Raw genomic sequence first — 19,983 nt, forward strand, 5'->3', positions numbered from 1 at the left:
ATGGGGAACAAAGAAGAGAAGCAGATTTGGAAGATAGAATGATAAGTTTCATTTTGTGCATGTTTAATGTGAGATACTTTTGAAACTTGTGACAATCAAGAGAATGTCTCACCATGGATGGTGGCTCACGCCTATAATCCCAGCACTTTGGGAGTCTGAGGCAGGTAGATCATCTGAGGTCAGGAGCTCAAGACCAGCCTTGCCAACATGGTGAAACCCCATCTCTAGTAAAAATACAAAGATTAGCCAGGCGTGGTAGTGTGCACCTGTAATCCCAGCTACTCGGGAGGCCGAGGCTGGAGAATTGCTTTAACTAGGGAGGTGGAGGTTACAGTGAGCCAAGATCAGGCCTCTGCACTCCAGCCTGGTGATAGAGTGAGGCTCCATCTTAAAAAAAAAAAAAAAAAAAAAGGCTGGGTGCGAGGTGGCTCACCCCTGTAATCCCAGCACTTTGGGAAGCCAAGGCGGGCAGATCACAAGGTCAGGAGTTCGAGACCAGCCTGACCAACATGCTGAAACCCTGTCTCTACTAAAAATACAAAAATTAGCCAGGCGTGGTGGTGTGTGCTTGTAATCTCAGCTACTCAGGAGGCCGAGGCAGGAGAATCACTTGAACCCAGGAGGTGGAGGTTGTAGTGAGCCAAGATTGCGCCGCTGCACTCCAGCCTGGGCAACAAGAGCAAAACTCTGTCTCAGAAAAAAAACAAAAACAAAAAACAGCAAGAGAGAGAATGTCTCCTCTGCTACTTCTTTGTCTCAGGAAAATGCAAAAGCTGTAGGCTTTTCTATAGACTACCACTGAAATGACTAATTTTTTTATTTTTTTATTTTTTATTTTATTTTATTTTTTTTTTTTATTTTTTTTTTTTTGAGACGGAGTCTCGCTCTGTCGCCCAGGCTGGAGTGCAGTGGCGCAATCTCGGCTCACTGCAAGCTCCGCCTCCCGGGTTCACGCCATTCTCCTACCTCAGCCTCCCGAGTAGCTGGGACTACAGGCGCCCGCCACTGCGCCCGGCTAATTTTTTTCTATTTTTTAGTAGAGACGGGGTTTCACCATGGTCTCGATCTCCTGACCTTGTGATCCGCCTGCCTCGGCCTCCCAAAGTGCTGGGATTACAGGCGTGAGCCACCGCGCCCGGCCGACTAATTTTTTTAAAGGGAGAGGGGAGATGATACATAAAACTTCAAGAAGAGAAACCAGTTCTTCTCTATCCCTTTCTCTGACTTCTCTACATTTGGCTACCTATTAGATGTGGTCTTATTTTCTGCCTTACAAAGTGTGGTTATATGTAGATAATTAAATTTAGCTTATAGACAATTCAATTTAGCTTCTTTTTTTGACCAAACAAATATGGTGGGGTTGGCAACCTCTTAGATGACCTCCAATGATCTCTATCCACTACAGATTTACACCCTTGTCTATAATCTCCCTTTTTTTTATTTGAATGTGAGCTGAACATTTCAAGTCACTTTTCTTTAATTTTTTTTTTTTTTTAGTTATACTTTATGTTCTAGCGTACATGTGCACAATGTGCAGGTTTGTTACATATGTATACATGTGCCATATTCTCACTTTTTAAAAACAGTATATGGCAGAAATGATATGGTGGCACATCTGAGGTTATAAAAAAAAAAACTGTGACGTGGCTCACGCCTGTAATCCCACCACTTTGGGAGGCTGAAGCGGGTGGATCACCAGAGGTCAGGAGTTCAAGACCAGCCTGGCCAACATGGTGAAACACCATCTCTACTAAAAATACAAAAAAAAATTAGTTAGGCATGGTGGCACACACCTGTGGTCTCAGCTACTCAGGAGGCTAAAACAGGAGAATCGCTTGAACTTGGGAGGCGGAGGTTGCAGTGAGCCAAGATTGCACCATTGCACTCCAGCCTGTGACAAAGCCAGACGCTGTCTCAAAACAACAACAACAACAACAAACTGTGGCTTCTGTTTTGGGTGCCGAATCTCATGCTCTTTCTTGGATGTCTTTAAATGCGGGGAAGCCAGCTTCCATGTCATAAGGAAGCCCTGTGGAAAGGCACAAGTGGCAAAGATCTGAGGCTTGACAACAGCCAGGTGAGAGAGCTTGAGAGTAGATCCTCTTTCAGTTGAGCCTTAAGGTTACTGCAGCCCAGGCTGACATGTTGACTGCAGTTACATGAGATACTGTGAACCAGAATCACCCAGCCAAGCTGCTCCTAGATTCCTGACCCACAAAAACCAGGAGATAATAAATGTTTGTTGTCCTCAGCCACTAAATTTTGGAGTAATATTTTATGCAGCAGTAGATAATTAATATACACCTGGCTTGGTGCATTAATCAGGGTAATCAGGCTGGGTCATGGAAGGAGTGTTTGATATATAGGAATATTGTGATTCAGATAATAAACTGTTTTATTTATTGAAGAGTAAAATAGTACATTAACAAAATCTTATCTGATAGAGAGATAATACCAGAAGTCTTCTTACTGTGATTATCAGCTAAGTTACTGGTTGAAGTTAGGATATAAATCACTGGATAGTTTTTGTCTGGAAAGATTTAGAACACATCAATAAGGCCCTCTAATAAAGAAACTGAAATGAGATCTTGCCCTTTAGAGAAAGAGAACTGTGTAATTCCTGTAGCCAGGGCTCTCAGTCAAAGAGAAACAGAAGGTTGTGACAATGGTCCAGTGAGCTTGGCCCCAGAATTCCCTTCAACTTGTCTCTTGCTTGACGTTGGGGAGAAGACTGGGCATGATTTAGAGGCTGGAGACTAATTCGACAATGGGAAGATGCAAAAATTCATGTCCTGGGTTCACCTTTGATGTTGGGCCATTAGATCCAGTTTTTCTTTGCCTCTCATGTCTCAAAAATGCTCAGATATTAGTTTCACCACTTTGAGAGACATGGTTGCTGCCATCAGTGGGTGAAAGATTGTCTTGCTGCCTGAGGTGGGATGTGCATGGCCAACACCCACTTCTCTGGTTGTATAAGACAAGGACCTAAAAAGGGAAAGGCTGGGAGGAGGATCATCCAGCAGGTGATCATTTAGGACTTCATGCTATAAATGGTTTTGCATTTCCAGAGATGAAACAAGTCTCTTCACCACAGGACAATTGCAGATCATAACCCTATGCTCTGACTGGTTTTATCAATCTGGCAGTTCAGGGTCAGTGCAAAGGACATCCCCAACACCTGTGAAAAGAGTTGGGAAAATTTGAAGTCTTCATAAGAAAAGCCATTTCTTTCACAATTCCTGGGATTGGCCTCTGAGAAAAAGAATGTATCCATTACACTGAAACCACCCTTCCCACCATTACTTTCAAGTCTCTCTCAGGAGCTCTTTCCTTTAGTTAAAGAATAGCAGTGGGGAGAGAAACGGGGTCAATGATGACAAGATAACAGGCTGTAAAGTACTGGAGCATGTTTTATCTTCTGAGGAAGTCACAGAAGCCCTACTACTAGGATGGTCATATTCTGCTCACTGAACACTGTGCAATGACTTATTTCTATCCATGCTCTGTGCCTCCTTTGTTTCCAAGCAGAGAAAAGTCATTTTCTCTGAGCTTCCTGGTTGAGTTTTAACTAATCTATGATATAGCCAACACTTGGGTGGAAAAATGTTAGAAATATCACATTATTTTTGTCCTTTTTTATTAAAAAGGACAAAAAACTACCCTCAATTCACCCATCACTTGTCAAACTAAGCACAGAAACAAAGAGGAAATTGATTACAATTTTCATCATCAGCCCCTTAACATGCAAGATCAGGTTTTCAAATGAAATACTTTATCAATTCATCTTTTTGAGACCAGCTGAGGAAGGATCAAAGTGGGAGTCTGCTTGTTGGCTTTCTGTTTGACTGCGAATCAGGTGAATCACCCATATCTCTGAGGAATAAATTGACCAGAGAGATGTTCTTTTTTTTTTTTTTTAAGGAGACGGAGTCTCGCTCTGTCGCCCAGGCCGGAGTGCAGTGGCGCGATCTCGGCTCACTGCAAGCTCCGCCTCTGGGGTTCAGGTCATTCTCCTGCTTCAGCCTCTGGAGTAGCTGGGACTACAGGCGCCCGCCACTATGCCCGGCTAATTTTTTGTATTCTTAGTAGAGACGGGGTTTCACCGTGTTAGCCAGGATGGTCTCGATCTCCTGACCTCGTGATCTGCCCGCCTCGGCCTCCCAAAGTGCTGGGATTACAGGCGTGAGCCACCATACCCTGCCAAGAGATGTTCTTACAGCACATTTTCTATATACCTTAAAGTAAATTGTTAATTACATTATTTGCTACTTGGCTGGGGGAATTCAGATACTAGTAAAAATAGCTAACATTTATTGTGTAAATACTGTGTACCTGGTACTATTCTGAAACCTTACCTGACTTAACTCATGTAATCCTCACAGTAACCCTGTGATTAAGTGCTTACCTCAATCACACATACACAGATGGTGATGATTCCGATATACAGGAAATTGGAATGAAACCACAGTCTTGCTTTCGCATAGCAACCCTAGAAAACATTTCAGTTACAAATGATGCCACTCTAAACATTTCAGTTACAAATTGCACCATATCAAGAGGATTATTTGGAAGATACAGTGCTTTGCATTTTGCTTTATGTAATACAAAGAGACTGAGGTATTATATTTTTATTTTCTTTGCATGAATGAAGAAACAGGCATAAGGTGGGAAATATTAAACTAGAGATTTTTCTGGTGTTGTTATCATTACAGTGGTACCTAATGTAGAAGTCCTAGATCCTTACCCACTGAGTTAAACTAGCTTCTAAGAGGCAGGTCAGCCACCAACATCCTACTGTCTTTGAACACTCAGTGCTGATCAGAGATTAACATACGGCATGCAATACTAAAATTGGTTTGCATTTCACTTTCTGCTTCAAGATTCAGTAAATCCATCATAGCCCTACCAAGCACCAGGGCAGCTCTGGTCAGTGCGTGTCCTAGTCTTTCTCCACAAACCTGAAAAATCCTGGAGATTTCCAAACCCCTTCAGGAGCAGATAACAGGAGGACACAAGACCTCAGGGATTTGGTCTAGTTGGAAGATAGTTATGCTTCTTCTCAGAGCCTATTCTGGAGATCCAAATTAATTGGACAGGTTGTTTCAATAGTTCCACTAACTCTGTCTCCCTCAACTCCTTACTCCTTCACTTATGATTCATTTCCCTAAGGGGCCGGATTCTGCCATCTCCAAGGAAGAAGAGCAGAGAAAGAGGGAGAGGGGAAAACTTTTCTATCTTGACCCTATTCATTTCACTTTTAACCATAAGGAGACCTACTTCTTGCTTAAGAAATATCTAGACACAACCCTCTGCTACTTTCACACAAACTGTTCCTCTCTAATGTAATAGTCTAGTGTAGCAAGATCAATCATAGTCTCTAGTCTAAATGATTTTGTTCCTATGTTTTTCTGACTTTTCTAATTACCCAAGGTTGTTGCCTTGGCCTCTCTTTTATTCAAGGTCCCCTGTTTCTCGATAAAAGGTCTAGGTCTTCTATGACTGCAGTTTCCAAGGTAATTAAACATTTAAACAAAGAGGTCAATAACAGAAACATTGCTAACAAAATTACCTCCACATTTGGATCTGAGGGGCAAGATGCTGGTGGGCCACTGGTCCAATCACTCGTGCCATTTATACCACAGCACCGGAGCTAAAAGCCAAACCCCCAAAATGATGATGGTTAGAAAGTCGACAGTGAAAAAAAGCTGTGGACCTTAGAGGAAAAGGTGGGCCCTTCAGAACTGACTCTATAGCAGAAGTCCAGAATTGGTCTGATTACTATGGGCTCCTTGAAACAAAGTGCTTTCTAATCTGTTATACCATTTCATTCCCATAAGATCCTTGTGGAGTAGAGACCCCTGTGCTTAATCTAGTCACATTTTACAGATCAAGAATAAGGCACCCAGGGACTGCATAATGGAGGGATTAGGCTGACCACCCTTGGACTCACCAGACAGTCTTAAGATCACAGAAAGTAGGACCATCAAACATGATGTACCTGCTTACATGATGCAATAGGAAGTGACAGCTATGGCAATCTTATCACAAAACAAAAACCACATCAAACTTTTAAGTTCACGGGGCTTACGGGAGACAGAGACTCCCTGATACCAAAATACTCGAGAAAGCAACTAGCCAGATCTAGAGAGTGGAGAAGTCTAAAGAACAAACAGCCTAATTTCTTTCCACAAAAAGCAAGAACAAAGAGGGGTACTATTATAGATTAAAAGATAAATAGAGAGACCTATCATTCAAATATAAACACATAGGCCTTGTTAAGATCTTGATTTGAACAAGTCAATTAAAATTTTTTGAGAAAATTAGGGAAATTTAATTATATACTTTATTAGTGGTATTAAGAAATTACAAAATTTTAGGTGTATTAAAAAGAAGTTCTTTTATATTTAGTGGGTGAAATAATATATTGTCGCCGGGCACGGTGGCTCATGCCTGTAATCTCAGCACTTTGGGAGGCCGAGGCGGGCGGATCACAAGGTCAGGAGATCGAGACCACGGTGAAACCCCGTCTCTACTAAAAATACAAAAAATTAGCCGGGCATGGTGGTGGGCGCCTGTAGTCCCAGCTACTCAGGAGGCTGAGGCAGGAGAATGGTGTGAAACCGAGAAGCGGAGCTTGCAGTGAGCCGAGATCGCGCCACTGCACTCCAGCCTGGGCGACAGAGCGAGACTCCGTCTCAAAAAAAAAAAAAAAATAATAATAATAATAATAATAATAATAATATATTGTCTAGTATTTGTTTTAACATATTCTAGCAAAAAAGTGTGGGGAATTAGAGGAGATGACATTGGAAAAATATTAACTATTGAAGAGTTGAGAGATTCATTTTTCTGTTTTTCTCTTTACTTTCGCATATTTCTAAAAATTATATAATTAAAAGTTTTCTAAACTGAATTGAAAAAATAAAGAATTGGAGATCTAAAGAAGTTAGGTGACTTCCCCAAGGCTACCCAATTGTGGTCTCCAGGTTCTAATTCCTGTGCCATTTCGTCTACTCCACACTAAGCCAGCGTGCAGTCATAGTGGTACTGTTTTGAGACACAAATCGTTTATACTGGTGCAAGGCTCCATCTTTATCTCCCAACACATCACGTCAGGAACGTAGAGCTTGTATATGCTGTACATATACATATACATGTTTGTGGGTGGAAACAGCGCATGAGGAATGGGGTGTTGGTGGGCTATGTAACAAGCCTGATTTGGGCAACTCAGGAATTCAATGGCAATTTCTTCTGTTATACAATGCTGTTTTCAGTAAAATTTTGGAAAATACATAAACTAATCCAGTTTGCTGTGTTTGGGTCTTCACATCCTAGTAGAACTTAGATAATAAACCTATTCACGTTAGAAAAGGATGAAAGAGAGAATGTAGAGAACTTTGTATGAATCAGACTAATTACTGGGCTCCCATATTTGTGATAGCCAAGGCATTATTCTGGGATTCAGCAGTGTGGACCTTAGATTCTTAAACTTCCAGAAAAAGGAACTAGCCCCCAGGGTTTTAGACTTGAACATGACGTCTGGGCTGATCTGAAGAGGATTCCACTTGTACTCACAAATGACTGGATGGAGTCCCACGCTGCCTTGGTGCTGTTGTCTGAGTGGTAACGGTGGATGCTGTCGGTCAGACCCTTAGCCACATACTCATTCAGCTGGGCAGGCACATTCCAGCAGAGGAGACATGGTAAAAAGCAGGTGAGTTCAAGGAATAAGGAATTTCCAGTATAGGTTAGTGGTTCCACTTGCTCTTCCCTTCCAAATGGTCTCCTCAGAACTAAGGGTGAGGGGAGGGTGTTTATCTATGGGCATGCTGAGCATGAGATGACATTGAAGGAAGAAGTATTTAGTAGGCTTGCTTCCTTCTAGAGCTCTGGCTTTACAAGGGAGGAAAAGGGGTAATTAAAGCAAGGACTATCCTTAGGCACTGAGGCAGACATTCTCTCCTGCTAAATACACAGAGGAAAGCAAGTAGAGGAAGAGACATTTGTTTTACTGTTCTTTCCAGGCACCCCTCAAGATACCACTCAGATACAATCTCTTTCATACAAATTTTTTCTCCCCCCAATTACAATTACTCTCTCTTTCCTCTATCCTTCCATTTCATTTCTATCTCTATTATAGGACTTATTTTGTAATTTTGTAACAACTTCTCCACTGCATACTCCCCACTTTCAGTATTAAGATAATGAGTTGTGCTCTTTATAACTTACCTTCTGTTCATACACAAAGAGCAGGATGGCCAAGGTCACCTCGGCAAGGAGGATAATCAGCAGCAGGATGAAGAACTGGGACAAAGCAGATACATTCTCACAGCACTGATCCCCATTCTCGTCCCACTCCCACTCAGCTCTGGGAGCATCCAGGGGTATTTGCACATGTGCAGGATGTTCCTGTTCTGCCTCCTCAGGCCTTTGTAAGCCTTCTTTTGTTTTGTGAAAATATGTGTTTTTTTTCTACAATTAGACTCTAGAGGGCAGATCAACTGTCTTCTTTGTTCTCTCCTACCTGCTGTGCCTATCAGAGCACTATATGCGTAATACATACACAACACCATCTGTTGAATAAGTTAAGCAATTTTGACATCTACCTATTGAAGCAGTTAAGCAAAAGGTCAATAAACTAGATCATTTGGGGCCTGGTCCTTTCTACAAGATCAGGATACCTCTGCGTGGAGGACTGCTGGTAGTGGCTGAGAGGAGGCCTATACAATGGTGAAAAGAAGGGTCCTAGCCATGGTTCTAACTCATATTTGTTTCCAGCTTCCGATGCTTACTCCCTTTATGCTAATAACACACAACATAAAACATTTTCACTTATTCCTTCTCCTTTACCTTTTTTACCCCAACATTAATTTTGACTGCTTAAAACATTTACCTTACCCCATGTCTGCTATCTTCCATCCTTTGCCATTAGTCTGAGAACTAACTCAGAAGAGGGACTTTTTTTTTATTCCTTCTCTTGGCTGCAGTTTAAGAGTTGACCCATACCGACTGGGCGCAGTGGCTCACGCCTATAATCCCAGCACTTTGGGAGGCCAAGGCAGGTGGATCACCTGAGGTCAGGAGTTAGAGACCAGCCTGACCAACATGGAGAAACCCTGTCTCTACTAAAAATACAAAATTAGCCGGGCATGGTGGCGCATGCCTGTAATCCCAGCTACTCGGGAGGCTGAGGCAGGAGAATGGCTTGAACCCGGGAGGTAGAGGCTGTGGTGAGCCAACATCGTGCCATCGCACTCCAGCCTGGGCAACAAGAGCGAAACTCCATCTCCAAAAAAAAAAAAAAGAAAGAAAGAAAAGAGAAAAAAAACACCACGAAAAAGTTGAACCATAATGGAAAAAAAGATTAACCAGATGACTTAAGGAAGAACCAAGCTGATTAGAAACCCACGTCTATTGGTAGAGTGGCACTGTTACACCAAGCTCTGTTCGGGGAACACTAGAGAAATGCAGAGCTCAGTGCTCTACAGTCACTGTGCTTACAGGCAAAACCTAAGCCTTAACGTACTCCTCGGGATAGTACCTGACAGGCAATATGCAAAAGGCGCTAGCATCTCTCACATTACACCTTAATGGCTGCAGTCAGAGCCCTCAACTAAGTTGGATCTCTGCGGAGTACCTTGTGCATATATGAGTTAAGGAAGCATCCTCTGGCATTTGGGGAGGAAAGAATCTAGAAATTATTTTTCCATTAGTTAGTGACTCTGAGTCAGATCCTGAAAGTACATAATAATAGCTAGCATGAGGAGGATTTTGGAAGATAGATGACACCTGGTTTCATCCAGACATAAAGAAAAAATAAAATGCTATGAAGGGGAATTATAATAATGACAAAGCTCATTATCAGCGGTGTAAAATGGCTACCAAGGGGGATAGCAATGCCCTTTCTCACCTGTCCATGGGACCTTAGTCATACATAATATACTATTGGTCTGGGAAGACTTGGCTGATCTGAGGTACCAATCTCATTTTCCTAAGATCTTTCTGTGCCTATAAGTGACCTACCAAAAAACATCTTGCCTGGGACTTAGGCACCATCTCCCTGACTTGGGGCACCACATCTCTGTAAGGACTCACCGACATAAGCAGGCACTTGTTTTCCTTGATAGAGCCCATGCAGCCCAGGAAGGCAACTACCATGATAATGGAGCCCACGATGACAAACACATTGCCCAGCGTGAGGGAGGGGAGGTTATGGAAGAGCACTCCGAAGTTGTTGTGGATCAGCAGGTAGATCCCAAAGCCCAAAATGCAGCAGCCGCAGATCTGAAAGGAAGAATCCCACAACATCCTGAAGCAAAATGTGGTTCTTGGGTATCTCCTCATATTCTCACTTCCTTGAGATCAGAATCACTTTATTTTTAACTGGCTCAATCAGAGTCTCATGAACAATTTTTTTACCAAACTTTTCCATGCTTACATTGGAGAGGCAATCTCAGCTTTCTCATGTGAAGACCTACTCACAACTCTTCCTACCCATTTCGAAATACCAAGGAAAGAGCACTCCTGTGAGCCGCACAATATCTTCACTATATATAGGTCTAACTTCCTGTTCCTTATCTTTTCAGTCGCTCACACATGGCTTTCCCTGTGGAAACCATGACCATGCAGAGAAGATGTCCTGCTTGAGGAAGCTCATCTTGCTAGGCAGAAAACTAGAGAAGCCAAACTTATAATAATCTTCTCATATACACAAGTACCAACCCATCCTGTATCTGAAATTCAATTGCTGAATTTTGTACAGTGAAACCTCCCCGGAAAGGGTGACTTTCCTTTCATTCACTTATTGTTTCAAGGAATCTAAAAAAAAAAAGACAAGAAAAACAGAGGCACTCAATACCCAGAGCACACAGTCTCAGGTTTCTCACCTATACATATGAGCTATAAGTAGTAGTAAACTAAAGCCCTCAGAGAGAAACAGCACCTCCATTAATAACTGCACTAGTACCTTTCAATTTTGCAGGTTTATTCTGTGGCAGAAAGAGGGGAAAAATTATTATTCCTTTGTTTCTAGGATGGTTGTGCTGGACATGACCCAAACATGCATGCATTTTACCCCACACCAGCCTCTTCAGTAGAGGAGAGAGGAGAGCTTAGCTGGGGAAAGGTGAGCTTAACCATGCTCAGAAGAGATACACTTACCCAAAAGAGCAAGTTGAAGAAAAACAGGACATACTTCAGCAATTTCAAGCTACTCATGCCCATGCTGTGATATTCTTGCCCTAAGGAATAAGGAAGAAGAAATTAAGTTACCTGGCTCTGTAAGGTAGCCAGAGATCAGAGTGTGCAAATGTTCAGGGATCTCTAGCATTACCTTGGGGTTAAGCTGTGGCTCTCCTCTGGAAAGTTTCCCCAAACTCTCCACTTTCCTAGTTTCTGAACTGAAATACCAACTGGCTCATCTAAGACATTCAGTTTCTGTCCAATTCAGTAAGTCAACAATGCTTAACACTGAATTAAGCACTGTAGAAGAAAATAGAGCCATTCTTAGAAGAGGATGGGTCACAGTGACAAAGACCAGGCCAGTGCTTCAGCTCTATCTGCAGCATTAGCAACTAGTGTCTGGGCACTTACTTAAGACCTTGAAGTCAGGGATGAACTGGTCAATCAGCCATCAAGAAAGCCAACAGCTTGATGGGCCAGTTTCTTAAATACTCTATGATTCATGTACATACTACATTTGATAGTAAACTTCTCCACATGAAAGTGGGGAGAACATAGCCACGCCTCATTTATTCTTTTACTGCAGAAACATTTATAATGTTTTCTGTTCTAGATGTTGTGGAAAACACAACTGTGACTAAGCAGTAGCTATCCTCCAGAAGATAACAGTCTTACAGCAGAGATAAAACAAGCCAACAAATATGCAATGGGGAAGTAAAAAAAGATAGCAATGTAAGTTTTATTTTTTTTTTCAACTAGAATATCATTTTCTTAGTGAGGACATCAGTTTCCAATGTCTGGTCCTCAATTCTAGAAATCCAGATACAGAATTTTGACCTCTCCTCCCTTCCCCTCCCCTCCCCTCCCCTCCCCTCCCCTTCCCTCCCCTCCTTTCTCTCTCTCTCTCTCTTTCTTTCTTTTTTTTTTCAGAGTCTCAATCTGTCACCCAAGCTGGAGTGCAGTGGCACAATCTTGGTTCACTGCAACCTTCGCCTCCCAGGCTCAAGTGATCCTCCCATCTCAGCCTCCCAGGTAGCTGAGACTAAAGGCATGAACCACCATGCCCGGATAATTTTTGTATTTTTAGTAGAAAGGAAGTTTCACCATGTTGCCTAGTCTGACCTCAAACTCCTGACCTCAAGTGATCCACCCACCTCGGCCTCCCAAGGTGCTGGGATGATTTCAGGCATGAGCCACCGTGCCTGGCCAGAATTTTGAATTTTCTGTCAGAGGTAATGATATTCTATAAAGTGACTCATTTTTAAAACTGTGCACCGGACTGATATTTAAAGCAGAATGTTGAGGCAGTGTTCCATTAACATTATGCCTTTTCCAGTGCATGGATCAGTTGTGCAATCCATAGTATCTTCTTTGCAGTTTCAAGGTACCTGGGAATCACATGGTCTTGAGGGAATAGTTCATCCAGGCTGTAGATAATCCTGGTGAGCTACTTCTCTTCCACAATAAAGTGAATTTCTCTGTTGTAAACACCAAAAATTTACATCTATTTCATACCCTTTTCCTTTACTTTGTGCTTTTTTCCCCCTTTTTCTTCTTGTCTTACTCCTCAGGATTATCCTTAAATCTACATCATTACTTTAATAAAATTAAAATAAAATTAATTGGATTATAAATGTATTTGAATATATATCAAGAGTCAAGTGTGATGATTTACTACCCAGGCTTTGAGGTCAAACTCGAATTTTCCTCTTACATATGCCATTAAACAGCTTTGTGAGAATTGGACACCAAACTTAACAGTTCTAGTCACAAGTTCTTCCTACCTATGTAAAACAGGCCAATACTTATCCCTCTTAGGGTGGATGTGAAGATTAAATGATCTTATCACACAGACTGGGATACAGCGAGACCGGTACTCAGTAAATTGAACCCATGATTATTTAGTCTTTTTTTTTTTTTTTTTTTTTTGACAGAGTTTTGCTCTTTCACCGAGGCTGGAGTGCAGTGGCATGATCTAGGCTCACTGCAACCTCCGCCTTCCGGATTCAAGCGATTCTCCTGCCTCAGCCTCCAGAGTAGCTGAGATTACAGGTGCCCGCCACCACGTCCAGCTAATTTTTGTATTTTTTTTTTTTAGTAAGGACGGGGTTTCACTATGTTGGCCAGGCTGGTCTCGAACTCCTGACCTTATGATCTACCTGTCTCAGCCTCCCAAAGGGTTGGGATTATAGGCGTGAGCCACCACGACCTGCCAATTATTAAGTCTTAAAGAACTACGCTGTTTATCAGGAGTGAATGATGAATTTGGGTGTTTCCCAGCCCTTTATCAGTATCAAAGTACTCAAGAAACAGTGATAAAAAGAAAATCTTAAAACAACCAGGGGAAAAAAGACCTGTTAAGGAATAAGGAACAATTGTAAGGATAATAGCAGACTTCTTACTGGAAAATAGGCAAGCTGGAAGAAAGTGGAGCAACACCTTTAAAATACTAAAGAAAAAAAATTGTCATCCTAAAAATCTATACCCAACAAAAATACATTTTACTAACTTAAAAAAAGGACTTTAAGGTATACAAAAGGTGAAAGAATTCCACACCAGTAGATCCATACTACAAGAAATGTTAAAGGCAATCCTCTAAGTAGAAGAAAAATGAGACCAGATGGAATTACAGATTTACACAAAGGAACAAAGAGCACCAGAAAAGATGGCTACAGGAATAAATGCACAATACTTTTTTCTTTTTATTTAAATCTCTTTAATTTATTTTTATTTTTATTTATTTATTTTTTTTGAGACAAGGTGTTGCTCTGTGACCCAGGCTGGAGTGCAGTGGCATGATCTTGGCTCACTGCAACCTCCGCCTCACAGGTTCAAGAAATTTCCACGCCTCAGCCTCCTGAGTAGCTGGGATTACAGATATGCACCACCAAGCCCAGCTAATTTTTTGCATTTTTAGTAAGAGGGGGTTTCACCATGTTGGCCAGGCTGGTCTCGAATTCCTGACCTCAGCTGATCCGCCTGTCTCAGCCTCCCAAAGTGCTGGGATTACAGGCTTGAACGACTGCACCTGGTCTTAAATCTTTTTAAAAGATACTGAACAGTTCAAACAAAAATAATAACAATATTGCATTGCATTAATAATAAATGTAAAAGTAAACTTTATGATAATAATAGTGTAGAGGCTGGGAAGGGAGAAATGGAAGTATACCATTGGGAGCTTCTTATATGTGAAGTGGTAACCTCACTTGAAGGTAAAAATCTTTAAAAATACTAGATTAATCAAAAGAAGCCAGAAAAAGAGAAAAGGGGGAACAACAGATGGGAAAAATAAAGAACAAATAGAAAAATGGACAAATAAAAAACAAATATGCTAAAATCCCAACCATATCAACATCACAGTAAATGAAATGGTCTGAATACTTAAAATATGAAGCAGGAATAAATAGATGAATTATAAAAACAAGACCCAATTATGTTGCCTACAAAAAATGCATTTAAAATATAAAGAAGCAAATACATTTTAAAGTAAAACGACAGAAAAAGATATACCATACTAACACTAATAAAAGGAAAAAAAGGCTGGAGTGTCTATATTAGACTAAAACAAACACTATTACAGAAAAAATCATCAAGGATAAAGAAGATTATAATTATAAAGGGACTGATTGAGCTAAAGAACATAAAAATCTTAAGCGTTTTTGCACCTCGTCAAAATTTGAGACAGAAATGAACAGAACTGAAAGAAGAAATAGACAAGTATACAGTTATACTTGAATAGTTCAATATCCTTCTCTTAATAATTGATAGAATCAGTAGACAGAAAAGCAGTAAATATTTGAACAACAGCACCAATCAACTTAAACTAACTGATTGTGATAGAACACTCCACCCCACAACAGCAGAATATACATTCTTTTCAAGGTTACATGAAACATTTACCAAGATAGACCATTCTGGACATAAACCAAGTTTCAATAAATTTAGAAGGAATTGAATTAGAAATCAATAACAGAAATATCCCTGGAAAATCTCCTCAAATTGGGAAACTAAATAGCGTACCTCTAAACAGTTCATAGATCAAAGAAGAAATCAAAGAGAAAATTAGAATTCTGAATTGAGAAAAACTTTAAAAACATGTTGAAAATGTGTGAATGTCACTGAAGCAATATTTCGGGGTGAATTTTAGTGCTAAATGTCTATAGCTGAAAGGAGAGTAGTCTCAAATTAATGATTTCCGATTGCATCTTGAGAAACTAGAAAAAGTATAACAAATTAAACCCAAAATAAGCAGAAGGAAGTAGGTAATAAAGATAAACACTGAAATCAATTAGACAGAAAAACAAAACAAAACAAAAAAAACCTCACGAAAGCTGGCTCTTTTAGAAGACTGATAAAATTGATAAACTTATACACAGGTAATCAATTTTAAAATAGAGAACAAAAATTATCAATACTAGGAATGACAGAACAACACTACAAATTCTATAGATATCAAAAGGATAAGTCAATATAATAAATGACTTGATGCCAATACGACTTAGATGAAATAGATGAATTCATCGAAAGGCACAAATTACCAAATCTCTCTCAAGAAATAGATAACCTGAATAATCCTATCTCTAATAAGAAACTGATTTTGGAGTTTAAAAATCTTCTCATAAAGAAAACTGCTAGTCCAGATGTCTTATTGATGATTTCTACTAAACATGTAAGGCAGAAATAATACTGATTCTATATGAAATCTTCCAGAAAATAGAAAAGGAAGGTACACTGTCTAGCTTATCCTGTGAGGGCAGAATTTTCAATTACTAAAAGCAGAAAGATATTACAAGAAATAAAACCACAGACCGACATTCCTCAGAACAAGATGTGAAAATCATAAACAAGATTTTAGTAAAAAACATCTAACAATATAGAAAAATGATAAGAAATTATGAACAAATGGGGCTACTCTCAGGAATGCAAGGTTATTTTAACATTGAGAAAGGTACTTAATTAATCATATTAACAAACTGAAAGAGAAAACAAATTATCTTCTGAATAGATACAGGAAATTTATTTGACAAAATTCAACATCTATTTCTGAAAAAAACTTAGCAAACTAGGAATAGAAGAACACTTACGCAAACTTATAAAAGGCATTTATGAAGGGCATAAAATTAGGAACATCATACTTAATGATATAATACCAAATGTCTTACCCTTATATAAGGAAGAAAATAAGTCTGTTTACTCTTAACTACTCTATTGAGCATTGTATTGGAGTTTCTAGGCAGTGCAAATGAAATATGAAAAGAATGGCATCCAAATTGGAAAGCAAAAAAGGAAAACTGTCTTTGTTCATAGATATCATGAATGTCTTTGTAGAAAATCTAAATAAATCTACAAAAAAACTACTAGAACTAACAAGTAAGTGTAGCAAGGTTGCTAGACACAAGATTCAATCTACATAAAATAATAGCATTCTATGCACTAGTAACCATTAGAAATCAAGTATTTTTTTAAAGTATCATTTACGATAGCATCATATATGAAATACTTAGGCATAAATCTGACAAAAGTTGTGAAATAATTGTATGTTGCAAACTTAAAAACAAACATTGCTGAAAGAAATTGAAAAGATGCAAATAATGGAGAGATATACCACATCCATCTACCAGGAATTCAATATTTTTAAGATGTCAATTCTTCTAAATTTATCTATAGATTGTAATCCAAATCAATACTACAGCAGAATTTTTTGTAGACTTCAAGCAATTAATTCTAAAATTCATTTGGGAATGCAGAAGACTTAGAACAGTAAAAATGAGTTTGATAAAGAACAAAATTGGAATACAAACACTACCTAATTATATATTACTTTCTATAAAACTACAACAATAAAGACAGCATAGCACTGGTGTTAAATAAACATATCAAGAGAACAGAATAGAGAGTCCATATGTATATGGACAACTGATTTTCAAAAAAATACAAAATTAATACATTAGAGAATGAACAATACTTTTTTCAACAGATGGTGCTGAAACAATTGTCTATTAATATGCAAAAAATGAACTTGCAGTTATACCTCTCTCCATATGAAATCGTAACTAGTAGTGAATCATAGATCTAAAGGTAAAATCCAAAACTATAATTCTCCAGAAGGCAATTTAGGAGAAAATATTTACAACCTTGATTACGCAAAGAGTTCTCAGATAAGACACCAAAGGCACAATAAGTTGATAAATTGGACTTCAAAATTAAAAACTTCTGCTCTTCAAAAGACACTGTTAAGAGAATGAAAAGACAAGGCGCATAAGGCAAAAAATATTTCCAAATCACACAGAAGATAAAAGGCATGTATCCAGAGTATAAAAACAACTCTTGAAACTCAATGGTAAGAAAATAAACAATTCAATTTTTAAAATGGGCAAAAGATCAGAACAGACACTTAAAGAAAGAAGATATTATATGGATGGCAAATAGCACATGAAAAAAATCTCTACTTCATTAGTAATTAAGGATATGCAAATTAAAACCATGGTAAGATTCCACTCCACATCTCCTAGAATGGCTAAAATGTTTTCAAAACCTGACCACACCAAGTGTTGGCGAGGATGTGGTGAAACTGGAACTCTTACACACTGTTGGAGGGAATGTAAAATGGTATAGCAATTTTCAAAAGCAGTTTGCTGGTTTTGTACAAAGTTAAACATATACTTATCATATGATCCAGCCATTCTACTCCTAGGTATTTACCCAAAAGAAATGAAAGCATATGTCCATACAAGGACTAGTACAGGAAAGTTCATAGTTTTATTTGTAATAACCCAAACTGGAAGCAACCCAAATGTCCATAAACAAGTGAATGTATAAATAAAGAGTGGTATGATTTTACAATGGAAACTACTTAGCAATTTAAAAAAATGAACTATTGTTACACTCTACAGCATAAGTGAATGTAAAAATAATCATGGTGAATGAAAGAGGGTAAATAAAAAAGAGTACATTCTGTACGATTCCAGTTATATAACATTTTAGAAAATGAAAACTAATCTATAGCAACAGAAAGCAGATCAATGGTTGTCTGAGGATGAAGGTAGGGGAGGGTAGGAGGTGAATAGAGGGAGCAGGGAAGGGTGAGAGAAAGGGACTACAGAAGGTCACAAGGAATCTGTAGTGACTGATGCATATGCTCAGTGTTTTGACTGTGGTGATGGATTTATGCATGTACATTTACATCAAAGGCCCCTCCTAATTTACTCGTGTCCATCAATTCACACTCACGGCAACACCCCCTGTATTATACTTTAAAATTTAGCAAGCAATATTGAATCCTTGTCTTAATGCTTCCTTCTTTACTTTGCTAATGTGTTTCTTTGCTGAAATTTTCCCTTTTCTTTTTGGTCTCTTATTCTAGTTAGTTACTGATCATCCTAATGATTCAGCTCAAGTGTCACTTTTCCAGGAAGTCGTCTCTGTTTATGTCTAAGTGTTCACACCCAACCCTCACTTGCCCTAAGGAGTATCTGTAATACCTTTGTACCTCTGCCATTGTACTAACCATTCTGTTTTATAAGTGACTATTCCCTCACTAGAATGTGAGCTCCTTGAGGGTAAGATCTATGCTATTCATCTTTGAATTCTCAAAGCCTCATTACCTCAGAATTATCTGATGTAGTGGAATGAACATGACACTGCAGAGTCAGGAGCCTTGGGCTTGAATTTTTAGTCTACTAATAAACTAATGTTTTGGACATAGGCAAATAACTAACTTACCCATCAATAATAGAAAGGCATTGAGCCAGATGCCTCCTAGAGTCACATCAGCCCCAACATCCTGGTATCCTATGACAATTAGTTCAGGCCCCTGTAACCTGATTGTCCACAGAGCACCAACTGGCTAGGTGCCCAAACTTAGGGACATTCCTACCGATTCTTTCCTTCACAGACAGGAAGAAGAACCTCTTCTTCCTTCCTCTCCCACTTTCTACCTTTTCAGACTCATACTAAACTGAGTAAGAAAATCTTCTCACCTGGTGAAGATTGTCACTACTTTTGCCACATGCCATAAGGGCCCCAGAGAGAATGCTGCTCCATTTCCCTTTCCCCTTCTTCACTGCTATTGGGCAGTGATTAAGCCTCCCACCCCTTCCAACTACCATCTAGAGGAACTGACACCTCTCCCACAGTCAAAGTCTATGACTCTCAGCTCCATGACTCATAGATCTACGCAGAAAGCCACCAACATCAGTTTCCAGGAAATCTGCATGACCAAACTGCACTTAGCTGTGGCTACCTTCCACAATTCAACATGGAGGTTAGGGATCAACTTTACCCTTTAGTTTCCTCCAATGGGCTTGAGCTGGTAGACCTGTGGATTTCTAATTCCATCCCTGTCTTTTTTTGACCTGTACTAACAGCATCACGTAATCTACTCGTGAATTTAATCAAGCTTAGAAGTGGTTAAGGTTGGATAGAGGCTTTAAGAACCTCTATCAGGCTGGCCATGGTGGCTCACACCTGTAATCCTAGCAATTTGGGAAGTTGAGGTGGGATGAGCCCTTGAGCCTAGCAGTTCAAGACTAGCCAGAACAACATAGCGAAACCCCATCTCTATTTTTAAAAAACTTTTAAGTTAAAAAAAAAAAAAAACCTCTATCAGTTCTTCATCTTCAGCCTTATCTGATCCAATGTTACAAGCTGGTCTGGAGCCCCAGTAAGACAGCTTTGGTGCTACATAGACCATTACACTTATGAGATATTAATAAGTGCTCCTCAAACAAAAGCCAAGATAAAGAAAAAAACAGTGTAAGAGAAAAGCTTCTTATATGCTAATGTGCGCTGTGAAAAGAGAAA

At 39.5% G+C, this 19,983-nt stretch overlaps 1 protein-coding gene across 1 annotated transcript in view; it reads right to left on the reverse strand.

The window, feature by feature from the left end:
• Nucleotides 1-2,377: 2,377 nt before the first annotated feature.
• CD53 (CD53 molecule) overlaps nt 2,378-19,983 on the reverse strand; it is a 28,878-nt gene continuing 11,272 nt past the window's right edge. Inside the window, exons 3-9 of the mRNA XM_007977619.3 lie at nt 11,161-11,240; nt 10,096-10,284; nt 8,230-8,304; nt 7,576-7,671; nt 5,570-5,650; nt 4,406-4,489; nt 2,378-3,178 (exon numbers count right to left, since the gene is read on the reverse strand). Coding sequence (XP_007975810.1) covers nt 3,107-3,178; nt 4,406-4,489; nt 5,570-5,650; nt 7,576-7,671; nt 8,230-8,304; nt 10,096-10,284; nt 11,161-11,223 — 660 coding nt within the window. The 5' untranslated portion in view covers nt 11,224-11,240 and the 3' untranslated portion in view covers nt 2,378-3,106. The remainder of the gene's footprint in view (nt 3,179-4,405; nt 4,490-5,569; nt 5,651-7,575; nt 7,672-8,229; nt 8,305-10,095; nt 10,285-11,160; nt 11,241-19,983) is intronic.

Source organism: Chlorocebus sabaeus, chromosome 20 (genome assembly GCF_047675955.1).
Source record: "Chlorocebus sabaeus isolate Y175 chromosome 20, mChlSab1.0.hap1, whole genome shotgun sequence".
Taxonomy (NCBI): domain Eukaryota; kingdom Metazoa; phylum Chordata; class Mammalia; order Primates; family Cercopithecidae; genus Chlorocebus; species Chlorocebus sabaeus.